Consider the following 23137-nt stretch of genomic DNA (forward strand, 5'->3'; position numbering starts at 1 on the left):
GCACCCCTGATTTTAATTGCTCCAGCATTGGTGACCATGCCTTCAGCTGCCTTGGCCCTAAGCTCTGGATTCCTCCCTAAGCTTCTCCGCCTCTCTATCTGTCTTTTTTCTTTAAAAGACTCCTTAAAACCTACCTTTTTGACCAAGCTTTTGGCCAGCTGCGGCACAGTGGCGCAGTGGTTAGCACCGCAGCCTCACAGCTCCAGCAACCCCGGATCAATTCTGGGTACTGCCTGTGTGGAGTTTGCAAGTTCTCCCTGTGACTGCGTGGGTTTTCTCCGGGTGCTCTGGTTTCCTCCCACATGCCAAAGACTTGCAGGTTGATAGGTAAATTGGCCACTAGCAATTGCCCCTAGTATAGGTAGGTAGTAGGGAAATATAGGGACAGGTGGGGATGTGGTAGGAATATGGAATTAGTGTAGGATTAGTATAAATGGGTGGTTGATGGTCGGCACAGACTCGGTGGGCCGAAGGGCCTGTTTCAGTGCTGTATCTCTAAACTAAACTAAACTATAATAAAAACAAGAAATGCTGGAATCACTCAGCAGGTCTGGCAGCATCTGTGGAAAGAGAAGCAGAGTTAACTTTTCGGGTCAGTGACCCTTCTTCGGATTTCCAGCATCCGCAGTATTTTGCTTTTAAACTAAACTATATCCGCTTAAGTGGCTCACTGTCAAATTTTGCTTCATAATGCTCCTGTGAAGTGCCATGCACATTTATTACATTAAGGGCACTATGTAAATGCAAGTTGTTGTTGTTATAGCAGTGGTACCTTTGGGGATGGGTTAGGGGCAGAAATTTGAATACATTTCCTCGTATTCCCTTGAGTATAGGAGATTGAGGAGAGATCTGATCGTGGTGTTTCATATGATTCACGCGATTTCGTATGATAGGAAGAAATTGTTTCCTCTGCTGGTGGAATTTATAACAAAGGGGCATAATCAACCAATCTTAAAATTATAACTAGACCATTTGGAAGTGAAATCAGGAAGTACTTTTTCACACAAAGGGTAGTGGAAATGTAAAACTCTCTCCCCAAGAGGCTATGGATTTTGGGGGTCAATTGGAGCTTTCAAAGCTGAGATCAAAAGGTTTTTCTCATCCTTGGTTAATTCAACCTCCATCCCAACTCATCATTCTCTCTCCTCCAAGTTTACTGCCTTCCTATGCCCCATAAATCTCCCCCTCCATATAAACTCCCCTGTTCATATTAATGGCCACCCTCTTGACCTTATCATTGTATATGGCCGCAATCTCCCATCATGACAAAGACAGGTAACACCATCTCTTATCACTTTGTTGCATCACTCTCTACCTATATTTCCCTTTCCCATCCCAATCCCACTTCCTTCTGTGTTCACCCCAGGAAAAAAATTCTCTCCCATTTGACCAACAACTGCACTTTCAAAATTCTAACTGTCTTCTTTCATCATGACATTTCTGCAGCTATTTATCAGCTCAATAAGAACATAAGAATATAGGAAAAAAAGAGCAGGAATAGGTTATAAGGCCCCTTGAGCCTGCTCTGCCGTTCAATAAGACCATAGCTAATCTTTGACTTCAAATCCACTTTCTTGTCCATTCCCCATATCTGTTGATTTCCTGAGAGACCAAAAATCTGTCTATGTCAGCCTTGAATAGTCTCAGTGATGGAGCATCAACAACCCTCTCGGGTAGAGATTTCCACGATTTCTCCTCATCTCAGTCCTAAATCATCAACCCTTATCCTGAGACTGTGCCCCCAGGTTCTAGATTCCCCAACCAGGGAAACAACCTCTCAGTGTCTACTCTGTCAAGCCCCTCCAGAATCTTGCATGTTTCAATGAGATCACCTCTCATTCTTCTAAACTCAAGAGGGTATAGAATCATAGAAGCATAGAAGTTTAAGGCACAGAAAGAGGCCACTTGGCCCATCGTGTTTATGCCGTCTGAAAAACGATCCACCTATTCTAATCCCACCTTCCAGCATTTGGTCCATAGCCCTGCAGCTTACATCACTTGAGGTGCATATCCAGACTCCTTCTGAATGAGTTGAGGGTCTCTGTCTCAGGCAGTGAGCATGGATTTGTTAAGGGAAGATCTTGTTTGACAAAGAACAAGGAACAGTACAGCACAGGAACAGGCCATTCGGCCCTCCAAGCCTGCACCGATCTTGATGCCTGTCTAAACTCAAACCTTCTGCACTTCCGGGGTCCGTATCCCTCTATTCCCATCCTATTCATGTATTTGTCAAGATGCCTCTTAAACGTCGCTATCGTACCTGCTTCCACCACCTCCCCCGGCAGCAAGTTCCAGGCACTCACCACCCTCTGTGTAAAGAACTTGCCTCGCACATCCCCTCTATACTTTGCCCCTCGCACCTTAAACCTATGTCCCCTCGTAACTGACTCTTCCACCCTGGGAAAAAGCTTCTGACTATCCACTCTGTACATGCTGCTCATAACTTTGTAAACCTCTATCAGGTCGCCCCTCCACCTCCGTTGTTCCAGTGAAAACAATCCGAGTTTATCCAACCTCTCCTCATAGCTAATACCCTCCAGACCAGGCAACATCCTGGTAAACCTCTTCTGTACCCTCTCCAAAGCCTCCACGTCCTTCTGGTAGTGTGGCGACCAGAATTGTACACAATATTCCAAGTGTGGCCTAACTAAGGTTCTGTACAGCTGCAACATGACTTGCCAATTTTTATACTCTATGCCCCGACCGATGAAGGCAAGCATGCCTTATGCCTTCTTGACTACCTTATCTACCTGCGTTGCCACTTTCAGTGATCTGTGGACCTGTACGCCCAGATCTCTCTGCCTGTCAATACTCCTAAGGGTTCTGCCATTTACTGTATACTTCCCACCTGTATTAGACCTTCCAAAATGCATTACCTCACATTTGTCCGGATTAAACTCCATCTGCCATTTCTCCGCCCAAGTCTCCAACTGAAATATATCCTGCTGTATCCTCTGACAATCCTCATCACTATCCGCAACTCCACCAACCTTTGTGTCGTACGCAAACTTACTAATCAGACCAGCTACATTTTCCTCCAAATCATTTATATATACTACAAACAGCAAAGGTCCCAGCACTGATCCCTGCAGAACACCACTAGTCACATCCCTCCATTCAGAAAAGCAACCTTCCACTGCTACCCTCTGACCAACTTGATCGAATTTTTTGAAGAAGTCACAGGGAAGATAAATGAGGTGATATGGTCTACATGGATTTTAGCAAGGCTTTGACAAGGTTCCACATGGCAGACAGGTTAAAACAATAAAATTCCATGAGATTCAGGGAAATGCAGCAAGGTGGATACAAAATTGACTCAGTGGCAGGAAAGAAAGGGTATTGGTTGACGGCTGTTTTCGCGACCTTTTTTTTACTCTCCCTACCTGTTTAAGATGCTGCTTAAAACTACCTCTTTGAATCAAGTTTTTGGGCCCATGTCCTAATATTGCCTTATGTGGCACTATCAAACTTTGTTTGATAACACCCCTGTAAATTTCCTTCAAACTTCTTGCAACAGTAAAGACGATACAGAAATACAGGTTGTTGTCGTTGTGGGTAACAACCAAGATGGATCACAGCTGGGTAATCTGGGATTGAGATACAGGTCAGCCTTGATCTGATTCAATAGCGGAGCAGGCTTGAGGGGCTGAATGGCCCACTCTTGTTTCTATATAACAGGCGCGAGGGGTTGAATGGACTCTGTCTGCTCCTATGAATGGAATAGGATAGTTGGCCTAACCCATTTGATCCCTTTTAGATCTTGAGGGGTGGGTTTCAGTTGGGGGTTAAAGGGCAATGGTACTTTGTCTTCAGGACAATGGTGGAGATGTTTTTATACCCTGTGGTGGTGAGATGATGGGCTGGATTTTATGTTGTCCCTTGAGGTGGGGCTGGAGGCAGTGGTGCAGGGAGAATCGCAACATATGGCGGGGGCGTGAGGGGGAGGGGCGTCCTTCCCGCCCAGAGACCAATTGAGACCCTGAAGTGGTCTATTAATGCGGGCTTGGTGGGGGGACCCTTTTCTGTGGGCAATCTGCAGCCAGGACACCACTCCCCTTGGACTGCACGACTACCCATCGCCCCCACCCCCCAACCCCTGTTGGGGCCTCTCGGACAGGCCCCAATGAACTCGCCACACCTACTCTCCAGTGGCGCTGCTGATACTGCTGAGCTGCTGGCCCTCTGATTGGCAGGGGTCCCGGCTCATGAAACTTTGATGGAGAAAGACTGGAGGATCGCTCCGTGGGGGCAGGAAAAGGCAGAGGCATTGGTTCCCCTGCCTTTTCAGCCTGGCGCTGGGAGCTCCACCTCCTAAGCAAAATCCAGCCTGGTAGGTCATTTCCATTACACTCAGCTCAACCTAAAGAGGCAGCAAAACAAAGGAGACACATATCTACTTTATAATGCCAAACACGAGTAGGCCTGCCAGCTGGTTATTTGTTTGATAGTTATTTATGTATATAAGGAGATGATTGTACAAGTTTACTCCATAATAGGCTGTTTAATAGGCCTGGCTGAATGTTACTCGATGATGTGACCCCAGTCTAAGCTCATCTGACTTTCTTTGAGTGGCCTGCAACAATAACAACTTGTATTTATATAGTGCATTTAACATTGCAAAAATTCTCGAGGTGCTTCATAGGAACGTAATCGAACAAAATTTGACACCGAGCCGCGTAAGGAGCTATTAGGACAAGTGACCAAAAGCTTTGTCAAAGAGGTCCGTTTTGAGGAGCGTCTTGAAGGAAGAGAGAGAGTTAGAGATGGGGAGAGGTTTAGGGAAGGAATTCCAGAGCTTAGGGCCTTGGCAACTGAAGGCATGGTCACTAAAGGTGAAGTGATTGGAACGGGGCCTTCATCAATTATTCAGGATGGATTCCCATTGCTATAATGAAACCAGCCTAATGGGGAATATGGTGCTGCTGTAGCATTAGAATGGCTGTAGTTTAAGAGGGAAGACCAGTCACTTCCTGCCAACAACACCTTCAACCACTGCAACACTTGGGATAAGAGGCTCTTTTGCTTTCAGTCCTGAATCGCCTAGCTCTAATTTTAAGGTTATGTTCCTTCTTTTTGAATCTGCACCAAAGGAAATAGTTTCTATCTTCCCTATCAAATTCTTTTAACATTTTAGACACCTTGAACAGATCATTCCTTAATCTTCTTTGTAAATAACAATAAAGATTTCTGCACAATGATTTTGCCCTGTGGTAAAATGACTAGAACATTGCTAAATAAACTGCCATGTGCTGACTCAGCAACTCTAGAAATGACTGGAGGATTAAAACTGAACAGTGCTGTGACTTTATGAAATGGGAATGAATTGGAAGATTTCTCCACATGAGGCAGAGTGCACTCAGTCTCATAGATTCACAGCAATGGTTATCACAAGAAGCAGAAATAGAGTGCCAAAAATTGACTGTCCTGATCGCTAAGGGTCATGCACATTCACAGAGCCCTGATTTAAAAAGGTCTCACATTTTTGTAACACCCTGATTACTCGGAGTCTCACACCATTACAGAGCCCTATTCAAAAAGGGTCTCATACCTTCACAGAGCTTTTGATCCCAAAACTCCTACACCTCTAAATAATAGCATTTTACACCATCAACTAGCCATGATCACAAACATCTTTCTCAATTAAAGACCTCTAACCACAAGCAGCATAGAACCCTGATCACTAAGGGTCTCACATCATTACAGAGCTCTGATTTCAGGAAATGTCACACCTTCACAAAATCTGGATCACAAGCCTCTTGGACAATCACAGAGACCTGATCACTTGGAGTTTCACACCACCGCACAGCTCTGACCATTAAGGGTCATACACCATCACAGAGCCTGCCAACAAGGGATCCTGTAATATCACAAGGGGTCTCTCACAATTAGTAAGGATGATCACAATTGTCTCACATCATTAAAGGGCCCTGATTAGAAGCATCTTGGACCATCAGAGCTCTGTTCACTAGGGCTCTTGCACCATCACAGAGCCCTGATCATAAGTGTTTCGCCCCATTAAATAGCCCTGGTCTTGCACCATTAAAGAGCCCTAACCACAAGCATCTCATACCATGACAGAGCTCTGATCACTAGAGGTCAGCACCTTCATGGAGCCTTGATCACAAATGCCTCACGCCATCACAGAGCTTTAATCACATAAGGTTTCATACTATTAAACAGCCCTAAGCAGATGTGAAATGCACCATTAAAAAGTCCTGATCACAAAGGCTCTAACACCACTATAAATCCCTGATCACAAGTGTTTTGCACCATCACAGACAGGTAACACAAGGCCTCTTACACTATCACAAATTCCTGATCAGAATTGCCTTCTATCATCATTGTGCTCTGATCACAAGGGCTCTCTCACACCATCAAAGAATCTTGATCATAAATGTCTCACAGAATTCTGATTGCATGGGGTTTCACACTGTTAAAGAGCCTTGATCAGATGTGTTTTTCACCATTAAAAAACATACGAACATACATACGGACATACGAATTAGAAGCAGGAGTAGGCCACTCAGCCCTTCGAGCCTGCTCCGCCATTCAATAAGTTCATGGCTGAACTGATTACTCTACATTTCCATGTACCTTCGAATACAAACATACGAATTAGGAGCAGGAGTAATCACAAGGACTCTTGCACCATTACAAATCCCTGATCACAAGTATCTTGCACCATCACATAACTCTGATTACAAGGGGTTTCACATTGTCACAGTTTTCTGAACTTTGAAGCAATTAATTTTGATCAGGTAACTCTTCTGAGGTCATGTTTGAAATGCAGCTCAAACTGTTGTGATGAACATCTCCTGGCACTGGTCATGAGTAACTTTTGGTTCAGCTGGGTGAGCAGATTAGTCTGTGTGGTGTACCGCACGCCAAGCTAAGTCCCACATCCTGCCCTAGGGGCCCACTGGATCAGCTCCCACACTCATTTACAACAGAGTTCCTCATTCCTTCCAGTGCAAGGGTATGCAAAAGTGTTTTTAAAACATGAACGTCATCCTGGGACGGGGGGAAAAGTTCCACCAAAATGAGATCCGGAGGGAGAAAAAGTTGGAAGATTATAGGAGCTGCCATGTTTATCAGGGACCATCAAAGTGTGAAGGAGTCTAGATTGAAGAACCTATGTCTGAGGAATGCCACCAGATCCAGCCAAGCAGTGTGCTGCATTTAATTATTTATGTGCACTGTCCTTTTGTTATATGTTGTGTGACAGGTCGTCAATTCTCTCTCACCTCTTGCCTCCAACCTACGCCCTTCCCCTTCTTGTCAGTCTGTCTGTTTCCCACTTCAAACTGTTCCTCTCGTTATTTCTTGATTCCTCTCCAGGATTTGAAAACTATCATCTGATGCCTGCTCCCACCTTCACTCATTCTTTAATCTTTGACACATTGCCCAGACACTGTATCCAGAATCTGAGCTTTAACAGGTTATTCAGCAGTGGAGGGGGATCAGACCTGAACCCCCAACTTGATATGCACCTACACACAATCAAACCCATACAGTCCCACACAGCTACACACACACACACAGTCACAGACATGTACACAGTCACATGCACCCACACACTATCAGAACTTAATCACAATAAAATCACGGAATAGTCTGGGAAATTCTTCTTGCAAAACCTCACTTTCCACAGCCTCAGCTGGCTTCCCTGAAACCATCAGAAGTGCCAATACCTTATCCCCAGCCAAGTCATTTCCCAGCAAAAAATATGCACCTTCAATCGGCAAACTACGAACAACACCAATGGTGACAGGACCAGTGACTAAGTCACAATTTAGATCAACACTATCTAAGGGAAAAGGTAAATAATTTCCATCAATACCCTGAATTAACACTTTCACAGTCAGCAAAGTACTGGAGTGGTGGTCAGGGCGAGGGGGGGTGGTGGGGGAGGGGGGGTGGAGGCGGAAATTCATGTCACCTGCCAACACCTCTAAGGATAACTGCCTGAAGGGGTGGTAGAGGCAGGAACTCGAGCAACATTTAAGAAGTATTCAGATGAGCACTTGAAATGCCATAGCATACAAGGCTACGGGTCAAGTGCTGGAAAATGGTATTAGAATAGTTAGGTGCTTGATGGTTGGCACGGACACAATGGGCCGAAGGGCCTGTTTCTGTGGTGTACAACTCTATGACACTCCCCTCCACACACACACCCACACCCACACCCACACACACACACAGGGTTTCACACACATTCACTGGGTCAAAATCTTGGAGCTCCCTTCCTAACAGCACTGTGGGTATACCTACCTCACATGGACTGCAGCGGTTCAAGAAGGCAGCTCACTGCCTTCTCAAGGACAATTAGGGATGGATAATAAATGCTGGCCTAGCCAGTGATGACCACACCCCATGAAAGAATTAAAAAAGTCACATCCACACACAATCACACAGTAAAACACACACAATCATGTAAACACACACAGTAACACATAAACACAGAGTCACACACACACACGAACATGCGCACAGTCATATACAAATATCCAGTCGCACACAAGCATACAGTAACGTACATGTATACAGTCTCACACACAGTCACATGCACACAGAGTTACACACACAGAATCACACAGTAACACACAGTCATATACATCCACACAGTCCCACACAAACACACAATCATACACTTAGTTTCACACATACAGAAGCGGCCCTTAAATGGCTGTTAATAGGCCTCTTAAGGGGCTCAATTGACCTTCGAGTGGGAAGTCCATGGTCGGCCTAACCACCTCTGACAAAATTGCATTGTGAGGGGCCCTCCACCCCCGCCTCCCATCACAATTCTATTCCCACCCCCGCCTCCACCTTCCCCTGCCTCTGAACCAGTCTCAGGGATGCTCACAAAATTCAGCCCAGTCTTACACACACAAACACACACATTTCCATAAACACACACATATGCAAATAGACAAAAAACACAGTCACACACTGATACTCATAGGCTCACAGACACACGCACCCATATCGACACACTCACATAGACACACGCTGTCACATTCCCACAGAAACCACAAGTAGGAACAACAATAGGAAGCCTGGATGCCTCATCCAGGGGCACTGAGGATAAATGTAGCGCTTGAGTTGGGATCGTCGCACTGAGCACTGAGCCCAAAGCATCACTGACATGCTCTCTCACACTGTCTCACCTCCCAGCTGAAGGCCTCAGGAGAGCAGTTTTGATTGTTTCCACCTTTGGTGGGTGCTCTGCATCTTTAGGCTTCGGCCCTACACATAGCTCCTCCTTAACAGAAAGAAATGATTCTGGATCCAATATAGTTGAGCCTTAAATCCGACACTCAGATTATTCAATGATTGAAGTAAGCTCATGTGTGTCACTGAGTGACCATGAGGAAACTACACATTTTAACAACCGCATCACTTTATTTGAGAGCTTCCAATCTAACAGCATTTATTCAGCAGCGACTGCAGAATCACAGAATTATTACAGCACAAAAGGAGGCTATTCGGCCCATCATGTCTGCGCTAGCTCTCTGAAGGTGTAATTTACCTACTGTCATTCCCCGGCTTTCTCCCCGTAAACCTGCATATTCTTCCTTTTCATATAACAGTCTAATTCCCTTTGAAATGCCTCAATTGAACCTGCCTCCACAACACACTCAGACAGTGCATTCCAGATCCTAACCATTCGCTGCGTGAAAAAGATTTTCCTCATGTCACTTTTGCTTCTTTTGCCAATCATTTTAAATCTGTGCCCTCTTGTTCTCGATCCTTCCACCAATGGAACAGTTTCTCTCTATCTACTCTGTCCAGACCCCTCGTTACTTAAAATACCTTGATCAAATCTCCTCTCAACCTTCTCTTCTCCAAGGAAAACAGTCCTAACTTTTCCAATCTATTTTCATAAATGAAGTTCCTCATTCCTGGAATGCAGTAACGTGGCTTGCTCTCTAAGAGCAGAGAAGGCGAAGGGGAGATTTGATAAAGGTGTTCAAAACTATGAGCTGTTTTGATAGAGTAAATGAAGACAAACTGTTTCCACTGGCAGAAGACACAGTAACTTTACCAGAGGACACAGATTTAAGGTGATTGACAAAAGAACTAGAGGATAGTTGAGCAGAGTTTGTTTTACACAGTGAGTTATTATGGTCTGGAAATCAATGTCTGAAAGGGTGGTGGAAGTAGATTCAAGAATAACTTTCAAAAGGGAATTGGAGAAATACTTGAAGGTGACAAATTTACAGGGTTATGGGGAAAGTGCAGGAGGAGTGGGACGAATTAGTTATCTCTTTCAATGAGCCAGAATGGTGCATGATGGGCCTTCTGTTTTGTATCATTGTATGATTCTATGATTTTATCTTCAGAAAGCTGATGCATCCCTGAGTTCCTGAACACTCAGAAAGTGACATTACCTGAAAAGGCTATTTCTTCATTCCTTGGTGTCTTGACAAAGCAAAGACAACTGTTTCAAATCAGTGTCCCGTCTCATCAGAGCAACACTAAATTCTTAGTTTGGTTTTAATTAAAACAAAGAGCTAAATAAAAAAGAAAACCCACATATGAAAGTCTGCCGACTGAACCTGCCACCAATTGCAAGGCGGCTGACAGGCACATCTTTTGGAGGGGCCTGTGCCTTTAAGATCTCCTTCGCTTGAAGTTCAGTTGAGCAGCACTTGCTGCCGTGAGGGATTGTTTTACGTTTGATTCCTAGCAACTGGGATCTCCCCAGGAATGTAATGTCCTAACCAGAGAAAGGAGGGGTTGAAGAAGTCAGGTAACTAGAGCCATCATCTCGAAGCATTTTAACTGAAAGTTCGATTCGAGAGCGAGAGGGAGGAGAGACAGAAATGGAAAGCAACAAGGCTGAGCTAGGTGGCGAACACACTGCACATATACCAGGATAACTCACCTCGCTTGAATGGTCGATTGAAGGAAGAGGAGGATGAAAAGTTTAGGGGACATCGCTGGCCTGGTCCACAAACTGGATCTTCTGGTGTCTCAACAAGTCACAGACTGGCTCCTAGTCCGATTCACAGTCAACACAACACAAACACGCGTTAATGGCCGGGAGAGGAGCCTCTTTCATACCACTAGTTACCATCCAGTATTCACCAGGGAACCCAAGTTAGTTTCAGCAGGAATGTGTTGTTTTTCCTTCAATATATTGCTTAGAATCACAGATTCGGGTTCCGGCTCGCTGTTTGGAAATTATTTTAATGGGTTCTGCTTAAATTCCAATTTCGCACTTTAAAACATATCCTTCCGAATTCCCAGATCTCTTTAATTTTGCTCTGATCGCAAGTGCTCCTCAGCTTCTCACGTCAAGTACAGAGAATGTCAGAATTCCCCCCTCCCACCCACTCTCTCCACTCTTATGAGAAGGGACACGTCTCTCTGCATCTCTCCGCCTGACGTCTTGTGTGTGTGTTTTTTTAAATGTCGCGATCCCGTCACTGAGATGCTTCCAGAAAATGCAGAGAGTTGATGATTTTGGGATGTGTGGAGAGCAGAGGCTGAGCGACAGCCCTCAGCTGAGGGGCTGCATTTTGAGCCCAGGGCTGCTCAGTGGTCCTTGTTCCAATGAAACTGGCTGTGTATTTCAGGTGAAATTGCAGCATCTACTGCCAGTTTCACTGGGATTGACGGTGAGCGAATTTGGCTCCTGGTTCCGGGATAGTTTCCTGGAGCCGATTTTGCCAGTGTCCAAGCTCAGAACAACTGTGCTGCCTGACTGTGGTCAGTGCTCGACACAAGCCACAGGCGTGCAAAAAGAGGATAGTCAACTTCCAGTTTTGATTTCTGAACACACGAGGGAATTTGACACGTCAATAGACCGGAAATCGTGGACCACAGGCAACCAATTACTAATAGGGGCTTCAGTCGGTGCGGCTTCCTCTTGGGAACGGGAACTCACAAAGCCCGCCGGGAGTCTGGTGATGCCCTTGACATCAAAAATAATCATCCCTTTACTTCTACAGAATATCACACGGTTTCAATAAAATATTACTGGGTGTCATATAATGCTGCTTCAATATAATATCACAGGGTGTCATATCACACTGTTTCAATACAATTTCACTAAGTGTCAGATCACACGGTTTCAATGTAATATCACTGAGTGTCATATCACACTGTTTCAATATAATATCACTGAGTGTCATATCACACTGTTGCAATATAATATCACTGAGTGTCATATCACACGGTTTCAATATAATATCACTGAGTGTCATATCACACTGTTGCAATATAATATCACTGAGTGTCATATCACACTGTATCAATATAATATCACTGAGTGTCATATCACACGGTTTCAATATAATATCACTGAGTGTCATATCACACTGTTGCAATATAATATCACTGAGTGTCATATCACACTGTTTCAATATAATATCACTGAGTGTCATATCACACAGTTTCAATATATCACTGAGTGTCATATCACACGGTTTCAATATAATATCACTGAGTGTCATATCACACTGTTTCAATATAATTTCACTAAGTGTCAGATCACACTGTTTCAATATAATTTCACTAAGTGTCAGATCACACTGTTTCAATATAATATCACAGAGTGTCATATCACACGTTTCAATATAATATCACAGGGTGTCATATCACACTGTTTCAAGATAATTTCACTGAGTGTCATATCACACATTTCAATATAATATCACAGAGTGCCATATCACACTGTTTCAATATAATATCACTGAGTGTCAGATAATGCTGCTTCAATATAATATCACAGGGTGTCATATCACACTGTTTCAATATAATTTCACTAAGTGTCAGATCACACTGTTTCAATATAATATCAGTGAGTGTCATATCACACGTTTCAATATAATATCACAGGGTGTCATATCACACTGTTTCAATATAATTTCACTAAGTGTCAGATCACACTGTTTCAATATAATATCACTGAGTGTCATATCACACTGTTTCAATATAATATCATTAAGTGTCATAGAATGCTGCTTCAATATAATATCACAGGGTGTCATATCACACTGTTTCAATATAATTTCACTAAGTGTCAGATCACACGGTTTCAATATAATATCACTGAGTGTCATATCACACTGTTTCAATATAATATCACTGAGTGTCATAGAATGCTGCTTCAATATAATATCACCCAGGGTGTCATATCACACTGTTTCAATATAATTTCACTAAGTGTCAGATCACACGGTTTCAATGTAATATCACTGAGTGTCATATCACACTGTTGCAATATAATATCACTGAGTGTCATATCACACGGTTTCAATATAATATCACTGAGTGACATATCACACTGTTGCAATATAATATCACTGAGTGTCATATCACACTGTTTCAATATAATATCACTGAGTGTCATATAACACTGTTGCAATATAATATCACTGAGTGTCATATCACACTGTATCAATATAATATCACTGAGTGTCATATCACACGGTTTCAATATAATATCACTGAGTGTCATATCACACTGTTGCAATATAATATCACTGAGTGTCATATCACACGGTTTAAATATAATATCACTGAGTGTCATATCACACTGTTGCAATATAATATCACTGAGTGTCATATCACACTGTTTCAATATAATTTCACTAAGTGTCAGATCACACTGTTTCAATATAATATCACAGGGTGTCATATCACACTGTTTCAAGATAATTTCACTGAGTGTCATATCACACATTTCAATACAATATCACAGAGTGTCATATCACACTGTTTCAATATAATTTCACTAAGTGTCAGATCACACTGTTTCAATATAATATCACTGAGTGTCATATCACACGGTTTCAATATAATATCACAGGGTGTCATATCACACTGTTTCAATATAATTTCACTAAGTGTCAGATCACACGGTTTCAATGTAATATCACTAAGTGTCATATCACACTGTTGCAATATAATATCACAGGGTGTCATATCACACTGTTTCAATATAATTTCACTAAGTGTCAGATCACACGGTTTCAATGTAATATCACTAAGTGTCATATCACACTGTTGCAATATAATATCACTGAGTGTCATATCACTCTGTTGCAATATAATATCACAGGGTGTCATATCACACTGTTTCAATATAATTTCACTAAGTGTCAGATCACACTGTTTCAATATAATATCACTGAGTGTCATATCACACGGTTTCAATATAATATCACTGAGTGTCATATCACACGTTTCAATATAATATCACTGAGTGTCATATCACACGGTTTCAATATAATATCACTGAGTGTCATATCACACGTTTCAATATAATATCACTGAGTGTCATATAATGCTGCTGCAATATAATATCACTGAGTGTCATATCACACTGTTTCAATATAATATCACAGGGTGTCATATCACACTGTTTCAATATAATTTCACTAAGTGTCAGATCACACGGTTTCAATGTAATATCACTAAGTGTCATATCACACTGTTGCAATATAATATCACTGAGTGTCATATCACACGGTTTCAATATAATATCACTGAGTGTCATATCACACTGTTTCAATATAATTTCACTAAGTGTCAGATCACACTGTTTCAATATAATTTCACTAAGTGTCAGAACACACTGTTTCAATATAATATCACAGAGTGTCATATCACACGTCTCAATATAATATCACAGGGTGTCATATCACACTGTTTCAAGATAATTTCACTGAGTGTCATATCACACATTTCAATATAATATCACTGAGTGTCAGATAATGCTGCTTCAATATAATATCACAGGGTGTCATATCACACTGTTTCAATATAATTTCACTAAGTGTCAGATCACACTGTTTCAATATAATATCAGTGAGTGTCATATCACACGTTTCAATATAATATCACAGGGTGTCATATCACACTGTTTCAATATAATTTCACTAAGTGTCAGATCACACTGTTTCAATATAATATCACTGAGTGTCATATCACACTGTTTCAATATAATATCATTAAGTGTCATAGAATGCTGCTTCAATATAATATCACAGGGTGTCATATCACACTGTTTCAATATAATTTCACTAAGTGTCAGATCACACGGTTTCAATATAATATCACTGAGTGTCATATCACACTGTTTCAATATAATATCACTGAGTGTCATAGAATGCTGCTTCAATATAATATCACCCAGGGTGTCATATCACACTGTTTCAATATAATTTCACTAAGTGTCAGATCACACGGTTTCAATGTAATATCACTGAGTGTCATATCACACTGTTGCAATATAATATCACTGAGTGTCATATCACACGGTTTCAATATAATATCACTGAGTGACATATCACACTGTTGCAATATAATATCACTGAGTGTCATATCACACTGTTTCAATATAATATCACTGAGTGTCATATAACACTGTTGCAATATAATATCACTGAGTGTCATATCACACTGTATCAATATAATATCACTGAGTGTCATATCACACGGTTTCAATATAATATCACTGAGTGTCATATCACACTGTTGCAATATAATATCACTGAGTGTCATATCACACGGTTTAAATATAATATCACTGAGTGTCATATCACACTGTTGCAATATAATATCACTGAGTGTCATATCACACTGTTTCAATATAATTTCACTAAGTGTCAGATCACACTGTTTCAATATAATATCACAGGGTGTCATATCACACTGTTTCAAGATAATTTCACTGAGTGTCATATCACACATTTCAATACAATATCACAGGGTGTCATATCACACTGTTTCAATATAATTTCACTAAGTGTCAGATCACACTGTTTCAATATAATATCACTGAGTGTCATATCACACGGTTTCAATATAATATCACAGGGTGTCATATCACACTGTTTCAATATAATTTCACTAAGTGTCAGATCACACGGTTTCAATGTAATATCACTAAGTGTCATATCACACTGTTGCAATATAATATCACAGGGTGTCATATCACACTGTTTCAATATAATTTCACTAAGTGTCAGATCACACGGTTTCAATGTAATATCACTAAGTGTCATATCACACTGTTGCAATATAATATCACTGAGTGTCATATCACACTGTTGCAATATAATATCACAGGGTGTCATATCACACTGTTTCAATATAATTTCACTAAGTGTCAGATCACACTGTTTCAATATACTATCACTGAGTGTCATATCACACGGTTTCAATATAATATCACTGAGAGTCATATCACACGTTTCAATATAATATCACTGAGTGTCATATCACACGGTTTCAATATAATATCACTGAGTGTCATATCACACGTTTCAATATAATATCACTGAGTGTCAGATAATGCTGCTGCAATATAATATCACTGAGTGTCATATCACACTGTTTCAATATAATATCACAGGGTGTCATATCACACTGTTTCAATATAATTTCACTAAGTGTCAGATCACACGGTTTCAATGTAATATCACTAAGTGTCATATCACACTGTTGCAATATAATATCACTGAGTGTCATATCACACGGTTTCAATATAATATCACTGAGTGTCATATCACACTGTTTCAATATAATATCACTGAGTGTCATATCACACTGTTTCAATATAATATCACTGAGTGTCATATAACACTGTTGCAATATAATATCACCGAGTGTCATATCACACTGTATCAATATAACATCACTGAGTGTCATATCACACGGTTTCAATATAATATCACTGAGTGTCATATCACACTGTTGCAATATAATATCACCGAGTGTCATATCACACTGTTGCAATATAATATCACTGAGTGTCATATCACACTGTTTCAATATAATATCATTGAGTGGCATATCACACGGTTTCAATATAATATCACTGAGTGTCATATCACACTGTTTCAATATAATGTCACAGGGTGTCAGATCACACTGTTTCAATATAATATCACTGAGTGTCATATCACACTGTTTCAATATAATTTCACTAAGTGTCAGACCACACTGTGTCAATATAATATCACAGAGTGTCATATCACACGTTTCAATATAATATCACAGGGTGTCATATCACACTGTTTCAAGATAATATCACTGAGTGTCAGATAATGCTGCTTCAATATAATATCACAGGGTGTCATATCACACTGTTTCAATATAATTTCACTAAGTGTCAGATCACACTGTTTCAATATAATATCAGTGAGTGTCATATCACACGTTTCAATATAATATCACAGGGTGTCATATCACACTGTTTCAAGATAATTTCACTGAGTGTCATATCACACATTTCAATATAATATCACAGAGTGTCATATCACACTGTTTCAATATAATATCACTGAGTGTCAGATAATGCTGCTTCAATATATCACTGAGTGTCATATCACACGTTTCAATATAATATCACTGAGTGTCATATAATGCTGCTTCAATATAATATCACTGAGTGTCATATCACACTGTTTCAATATAATATCACAGGGTGTCATATCACACTGTTTCAATATAATTTCACTAAGTGTCAGATCACACGGTTTCAATATAATATCACTGAGTGTCATATCACATTGCTTCAATATAATATCACTGAGTGTCATAGAATGCTGCTTCAATATAATATCACAGGGTGTGATATGACACTGTTGCAATATAATATCACTGAGTGTCATATCACACTGTTGCAATATAATATCACTGAGTGTCATATCACACGGTTTCAATATAATATCACTGAGTGTCATATCAATCTGTTGCAATATAATATAACTGAGTGTCATATCACACTGTTGCAATATAATATCACTGAGAGTCATATCACACGGTTTCAATATAATATCACTGAGTGTCATATAACACTGATGCAATATAATATCACTGAGTGTCATATCACACTGCTTGAATATAATATCACAGGGTGTCATATCACACTGTTTCAATATAATTTCACTAAGTGTCAGATCACACGGTTTCAATATAATATCACTGAGTGTGATATCACACTGTTTCAATATAATATCACAGGGTGTCACATCACACTGTTTCAATATAATTTCACTAAGTGTCAGATCACACTGTTTCAATATAATATCACTGAGTGTCATGTCACACGGTTTCAATATAATATCACTGAGTGTCATATCACACTGTTTCAATATAATATCACTGAGTGTCATATCACACTGTTTCAATATAATATCACTGAGTGTCATATAACACTGTTACAATATAATATCACCGAGTGTCATATCACACTGTATCAATATAACATCACTGAGTGTCATATCACACGGTTTCAATATAATATCACTGAGTGTCATATCACACTGTTGCAATATAATATCACCGAGTGTCATATCACACTGTTGCAATATAATATCACTGAGTGTCATATCACACTGTTTCAATATAATATCATTGAGTGGCATATCACACGGTTTCAATATAATATCACTGAGTGTCATATCACACTGTTTCAATATAATATCACAGGGTGTCAGATCACACTGTTTCAATATAATATCACTGAGTGTCATATCACACTGTTTCAATATAATTTCACTAAGTGTCAGACCACACTGTTTCAATATAATATCACAGAGTGTCATATCACACGTTTCAATATAATATCACAGGGTGTCATATCACACTGTTTCAAGATAATATCACTGAGTGTCAGATAATGCTGCTTCAATATAATATCACAGGGTGTCATATCACACTGTTTCAATATAATTTCACTAAGTGTCAGATCACACTGTTTCAATATAATATCAGTGAGTGTCATATCACACGTTTCAATATAATATCACAGGGTGTCATATCACACTGTTTCAAGATAATTTCACTGAGTGTCATATCACACATTTCAATATAATATCACAGAGTGTCATATCACACTGTTTCAATATAATATCACTGAGTGTCAGATAATGCTGCTTCAATATATCACTGAGTGTCATATCACACGTTTCAATATAATATCACTGAGTGTCATATAATGCTGCTTCAATATAATATCACTGAGTGTCATATCACACTGTTTCAATATAATATCACAGGGTGTCATATCACACTGTTTCAATATAATTTCACTAAGTGTCAGATCACACGGTTTCAATATAATATCACTGAGTGTCATATCACATTGCTTCAATATAATATCACTGAGTGTCATAGAATGCTGCTTCAATATAATATCACAGGGTGTGATATGACACTGTTGCAATATAATATCACTGAGTGTCATATCACACGGTTTCAATATAATATCACTGAGTGTCATATCAATCTGTTGCAATATAATATAACTGAGTGTCATATCACACTGTTGCAATATAATATCACTGAGAGTCATATCACACGGTTTCAATATAATATCACTGAGTGTCATATAACACTGATGCAATATAATATCACTGAGTGTCATATCACACTGCTTGAATATAATATCACAGGGTGTCATATCACACTGTTTCAATATAATTTCACTAAGTGTCAGATCACACGGTTTCAATATAATATCACTGAGTGTGATATCACACTGTTTCAATATAATATCACAGGGTGTCACATCACACTGTTTCAATATAATTTCACTAAGTGTCAGATCACACTGTTTCAATATAATATCACTGAGTGTCATATCACACTGCTTCAATATACTATCACAGGGTGTCATATCACACTGTTTCAATATAATATCACTGAGTGTCAGATCACACGGTTTCAATATAATATCACTGAGTGTCATATCACACTGTTGCAATATAATATCACTGAGTGTCATATCACACTGTTGCAATATAATATCACTGAGTGTCATATCACACGGTTTCAATATATTATCACTGAGTGTCATATCACACTGTTGCAATATAATATCACTGAGTGTCATATCACACTGTTTCAATATAATATCACTGAGTGTCATATCACACGGTTTCAATATAATATCACTGAGTGTCATATAACACTGATGCAATATAATATCACTGAGTGTCATATCACACTGCTTCAATATGATATCACTGAGTGTCATATCACACTGTTTCAATATAATATCACTGAGTGTCATATCACACTGCTGCAATATAATATCACAGGGTGTCATATCACACTGTTTCAATATAATATCACTGAGTGTCATATCACACTGCTTCAATATAATATCAGAGTGTTATATCACAATGTTTCAACATAATATCACAGAGTGTCATATCACAATGTTTCAACATAATATCACAGAGTGTCATATCACAATGTTTCAACATAATTTCACAGAGTGTCAAATCACACTGTTTCAATATAATATGTCAGAGTGTCATATCACAATGTTTCAACATAATATCACAGAGTGTCATATCACAATGTTTCAAGATAATATCGCAGAGTGTCATGTCACACAGTTTCAATATAATATCACAGACTGTCATATCACACTGTTTCAATATAATATCACAGGGTGTCATATCACACTGTTTCAATATAATTTCACTAAGTGTCAGATCACACTGTTTCAATATAATATCGCTGAGTGTCATATAATGCTATTTCAATGTAATATCACAGAGTGTCATATGACACTGTTTCAAGATAATATCGCAGAGTGTCAGATCACACGGTTTCAATATAATATCACTGAGTGTCATAGAATGCTGCTTCAATATAATATCACAGGGTGTCATATCACACTGTTTCAATATAATTTCACTAAGTGTCAGATCACACGGTTTCAATATAATATCACTGAGTGTCATATCACACTGTTTCAATATAATATCACTGAGTGTCATAGAATGCTGCATCAATATAATATCACAGGGTGTCATCTCACACTGTTTCAATATAATTTCACTAAGTGTCAGATCACACGGTTTCAATATAATATCACTGAGAGTCATATCACACTGTTGCAATATAATATCACTGAGTGTCATATCACACTGTTTCAATATAATATCACTGAGTGTCATATAACACTGTTGCAATATAATATCACCGAGTGTCATATCACACTGTATCAATATAACATCACTGAGTGTCATATCACACGGTTTCAATATAATATCACTGAGTGTCATATCACACTGTTGCAATATAATATCACTGAGTGTCATATCACACTGTTGCAATATAATATCACTGAGTGTCATGTCACACTGTTTCAATATAATATCACTGAGTGTCATACCACTCTGTTTCAATATAATATCACAGGGTGTCAGATCACACTGTTTCAATATAATATCACTGAGTGTCATATCACACTGTTTCAATATAATTTCACTAAGTGTCAGATCACACTGTTTCAATATAATATCACTCAGTGTCATATCACACTGTTTCAATATAATTTCACTAAGTGTCATATCACACGTTTCAATATAATTTCACAGGGTGTCATATCACACTGTTTCAAGATAATTTCACTGAGTGTCATATCACACATTTCAATATAATATCACAGAGTGTCATATCACACTGTTTCAATATAATATCACTGAGTGTCAGATAATGCTGCTTCAATATAATATCACTGAGTGTCATATCACACTGTTTCAATATAATATCACTGAGTGTCATAGAATGCTGCATCAATATAATATCACAGGGTGTCATCTCACACTGTTTCAATATAATTTCACTAAGTGTCAGATCACACGGTTTCAATGTAATATCACTGAGTGTCATATCACACTGTTGCAATATAATATCACTGAGTGTCATATCACACGGTTTCAATATAATATCACTGAGTGTCATATCACACTGTTTCAATATAATATCACTGAGTGTCATATCACACTGTTTCAATATAATATCACTGAGTGTCATATAACACTGTTGCAATATAATATCACTGAGTGTCATATCACACTGTATCAATATAACATCACTGAGTGTCATATCACACGGTTTCAATATAATATCACTGAGTGTCATATCACACTGTTGCAATATAATATCACTGAGTGTCATATCACACTGTTGCAATATAATATCACTGAGTGTCATGTCACACTGTTTCAATATAATATCACAGAGTGTCATATCACACGGTTTCAATATAATATCACTGAGTGTCATATCACTCTGTTTCAATATAATATCACAGGGTGTCAGATCACACTGTTTCAATATAATATCACTGAGTGTCATATCACACTGTTTCAATATAATTTCACTAAGTGTCAGATCACACTGTTTCAATATAATATCACTGAGTGTCATATCACACTGTTTCAATATAATTTCACGAAGTGTCAGATCACACTGTTTCAATATAATATCAGTGAGTGTCATATCACACGTTTCAATATAATATCACAGGGTGTCATATCACACTGTTTCAAGATAATTTCACTGAGTGTCATATCACACATTTCAATATAATATCACAGAGTGTCATATCACACTGTTTCAATATAATATCACTGAGTGTCAGATAATGCTGCTTCAATATATCACTGAGTGTCATATCACACGTTTCAATATAATATCACTGAGTGTCATAGAATGCTGCATCAATATTATATCACAGGGTGTCATCTCACACTGTTTCAATATAATTTCACGAAGTGTCAGATCACACGGTTTCAATGTAATATCACTGAGTGTCATATCACACTGTTGCAATATAATATCACTGAGTGTCATATCACACGGTTTCAATATAATATCACTGAGTGTCATATCACACTGTTTCAATATAATATCACTGAGTGTCATATCACACTGTTTCAATATAATATCACTGAGTGTCATATAACACTGTTGCAATATAATATCACCGAGTGTCATATCACACTGTATCAATATAACATCACTGAGTGTCATATCACACGGTTTCAATATAATATCACTGAGTGTCATATCACACTGTTGCAATATAATATCACTGAGTGTCATATCACACTGTTGCAATATAATATCACTGAGTGTCATGTCACACTGTTTCAATATAATATCACTGAGTGTCATATCACACGGTTTCAATATAATATCACTGAGTGTCATATCACTCTGTTTCAATATAATATCACAGGGTGTCAGATCACACTGTTTCAATATAATATCACTGAGTGTCATATCACACTGTTTCAATATAATTTCACTAAGTGTCAGATCACACTGTTTCAATATAATATCACAGAGTGTCATATCACACGTTTCA

At 39.1% G+C, this 23137-nt stretch overlaps 1 protein-coding gene across 3 annotated transcripts in view; it reads right to left on the reverse strand.

Annotated features, from left to right (window-relative positions):
- The window catches only part of LOC137377949 (gamma-aminobutyric acid receptor subunit gamma-4-like), a 396241-nt gene extending 384898 nt beyond the window's left edge, over positions 1 to 11343 (reverse strand). For all 3 annotated transcript variants that reach the window (XM_068048013.1, XM_068048012.1, XM_068048014.1), the window contains exon 1: positions 10892 to 11343. In XM_068048013.1, the coding sequence (XP_067904114.1) occupies positions 10892 to 10944 (53 nt within the window). In that variant the 5' untranslated portion in view covers positions 10945 to 11343. The remainder of the gene's footprint in view (positions 1 to 10891) is intronic.
- Positions 11344 to 23137: the final 11794 nt, after the last annotated feature.

This window comes from Heterodontus francisci, chromosome 15 (assembly GCF_036365525.1).
Source record: "Heterodontus francisci isolate sHetFra1 chromosome 15, sHetFra1.hap1, whole genome shotgun sequence".
Lineage (NCBI taxonomy): Eukaryota > Metazoa > Chordata > Chondrichthyes > Heterodontiformes > Heterodontidae > Heterodontus > Heterodontus francisci.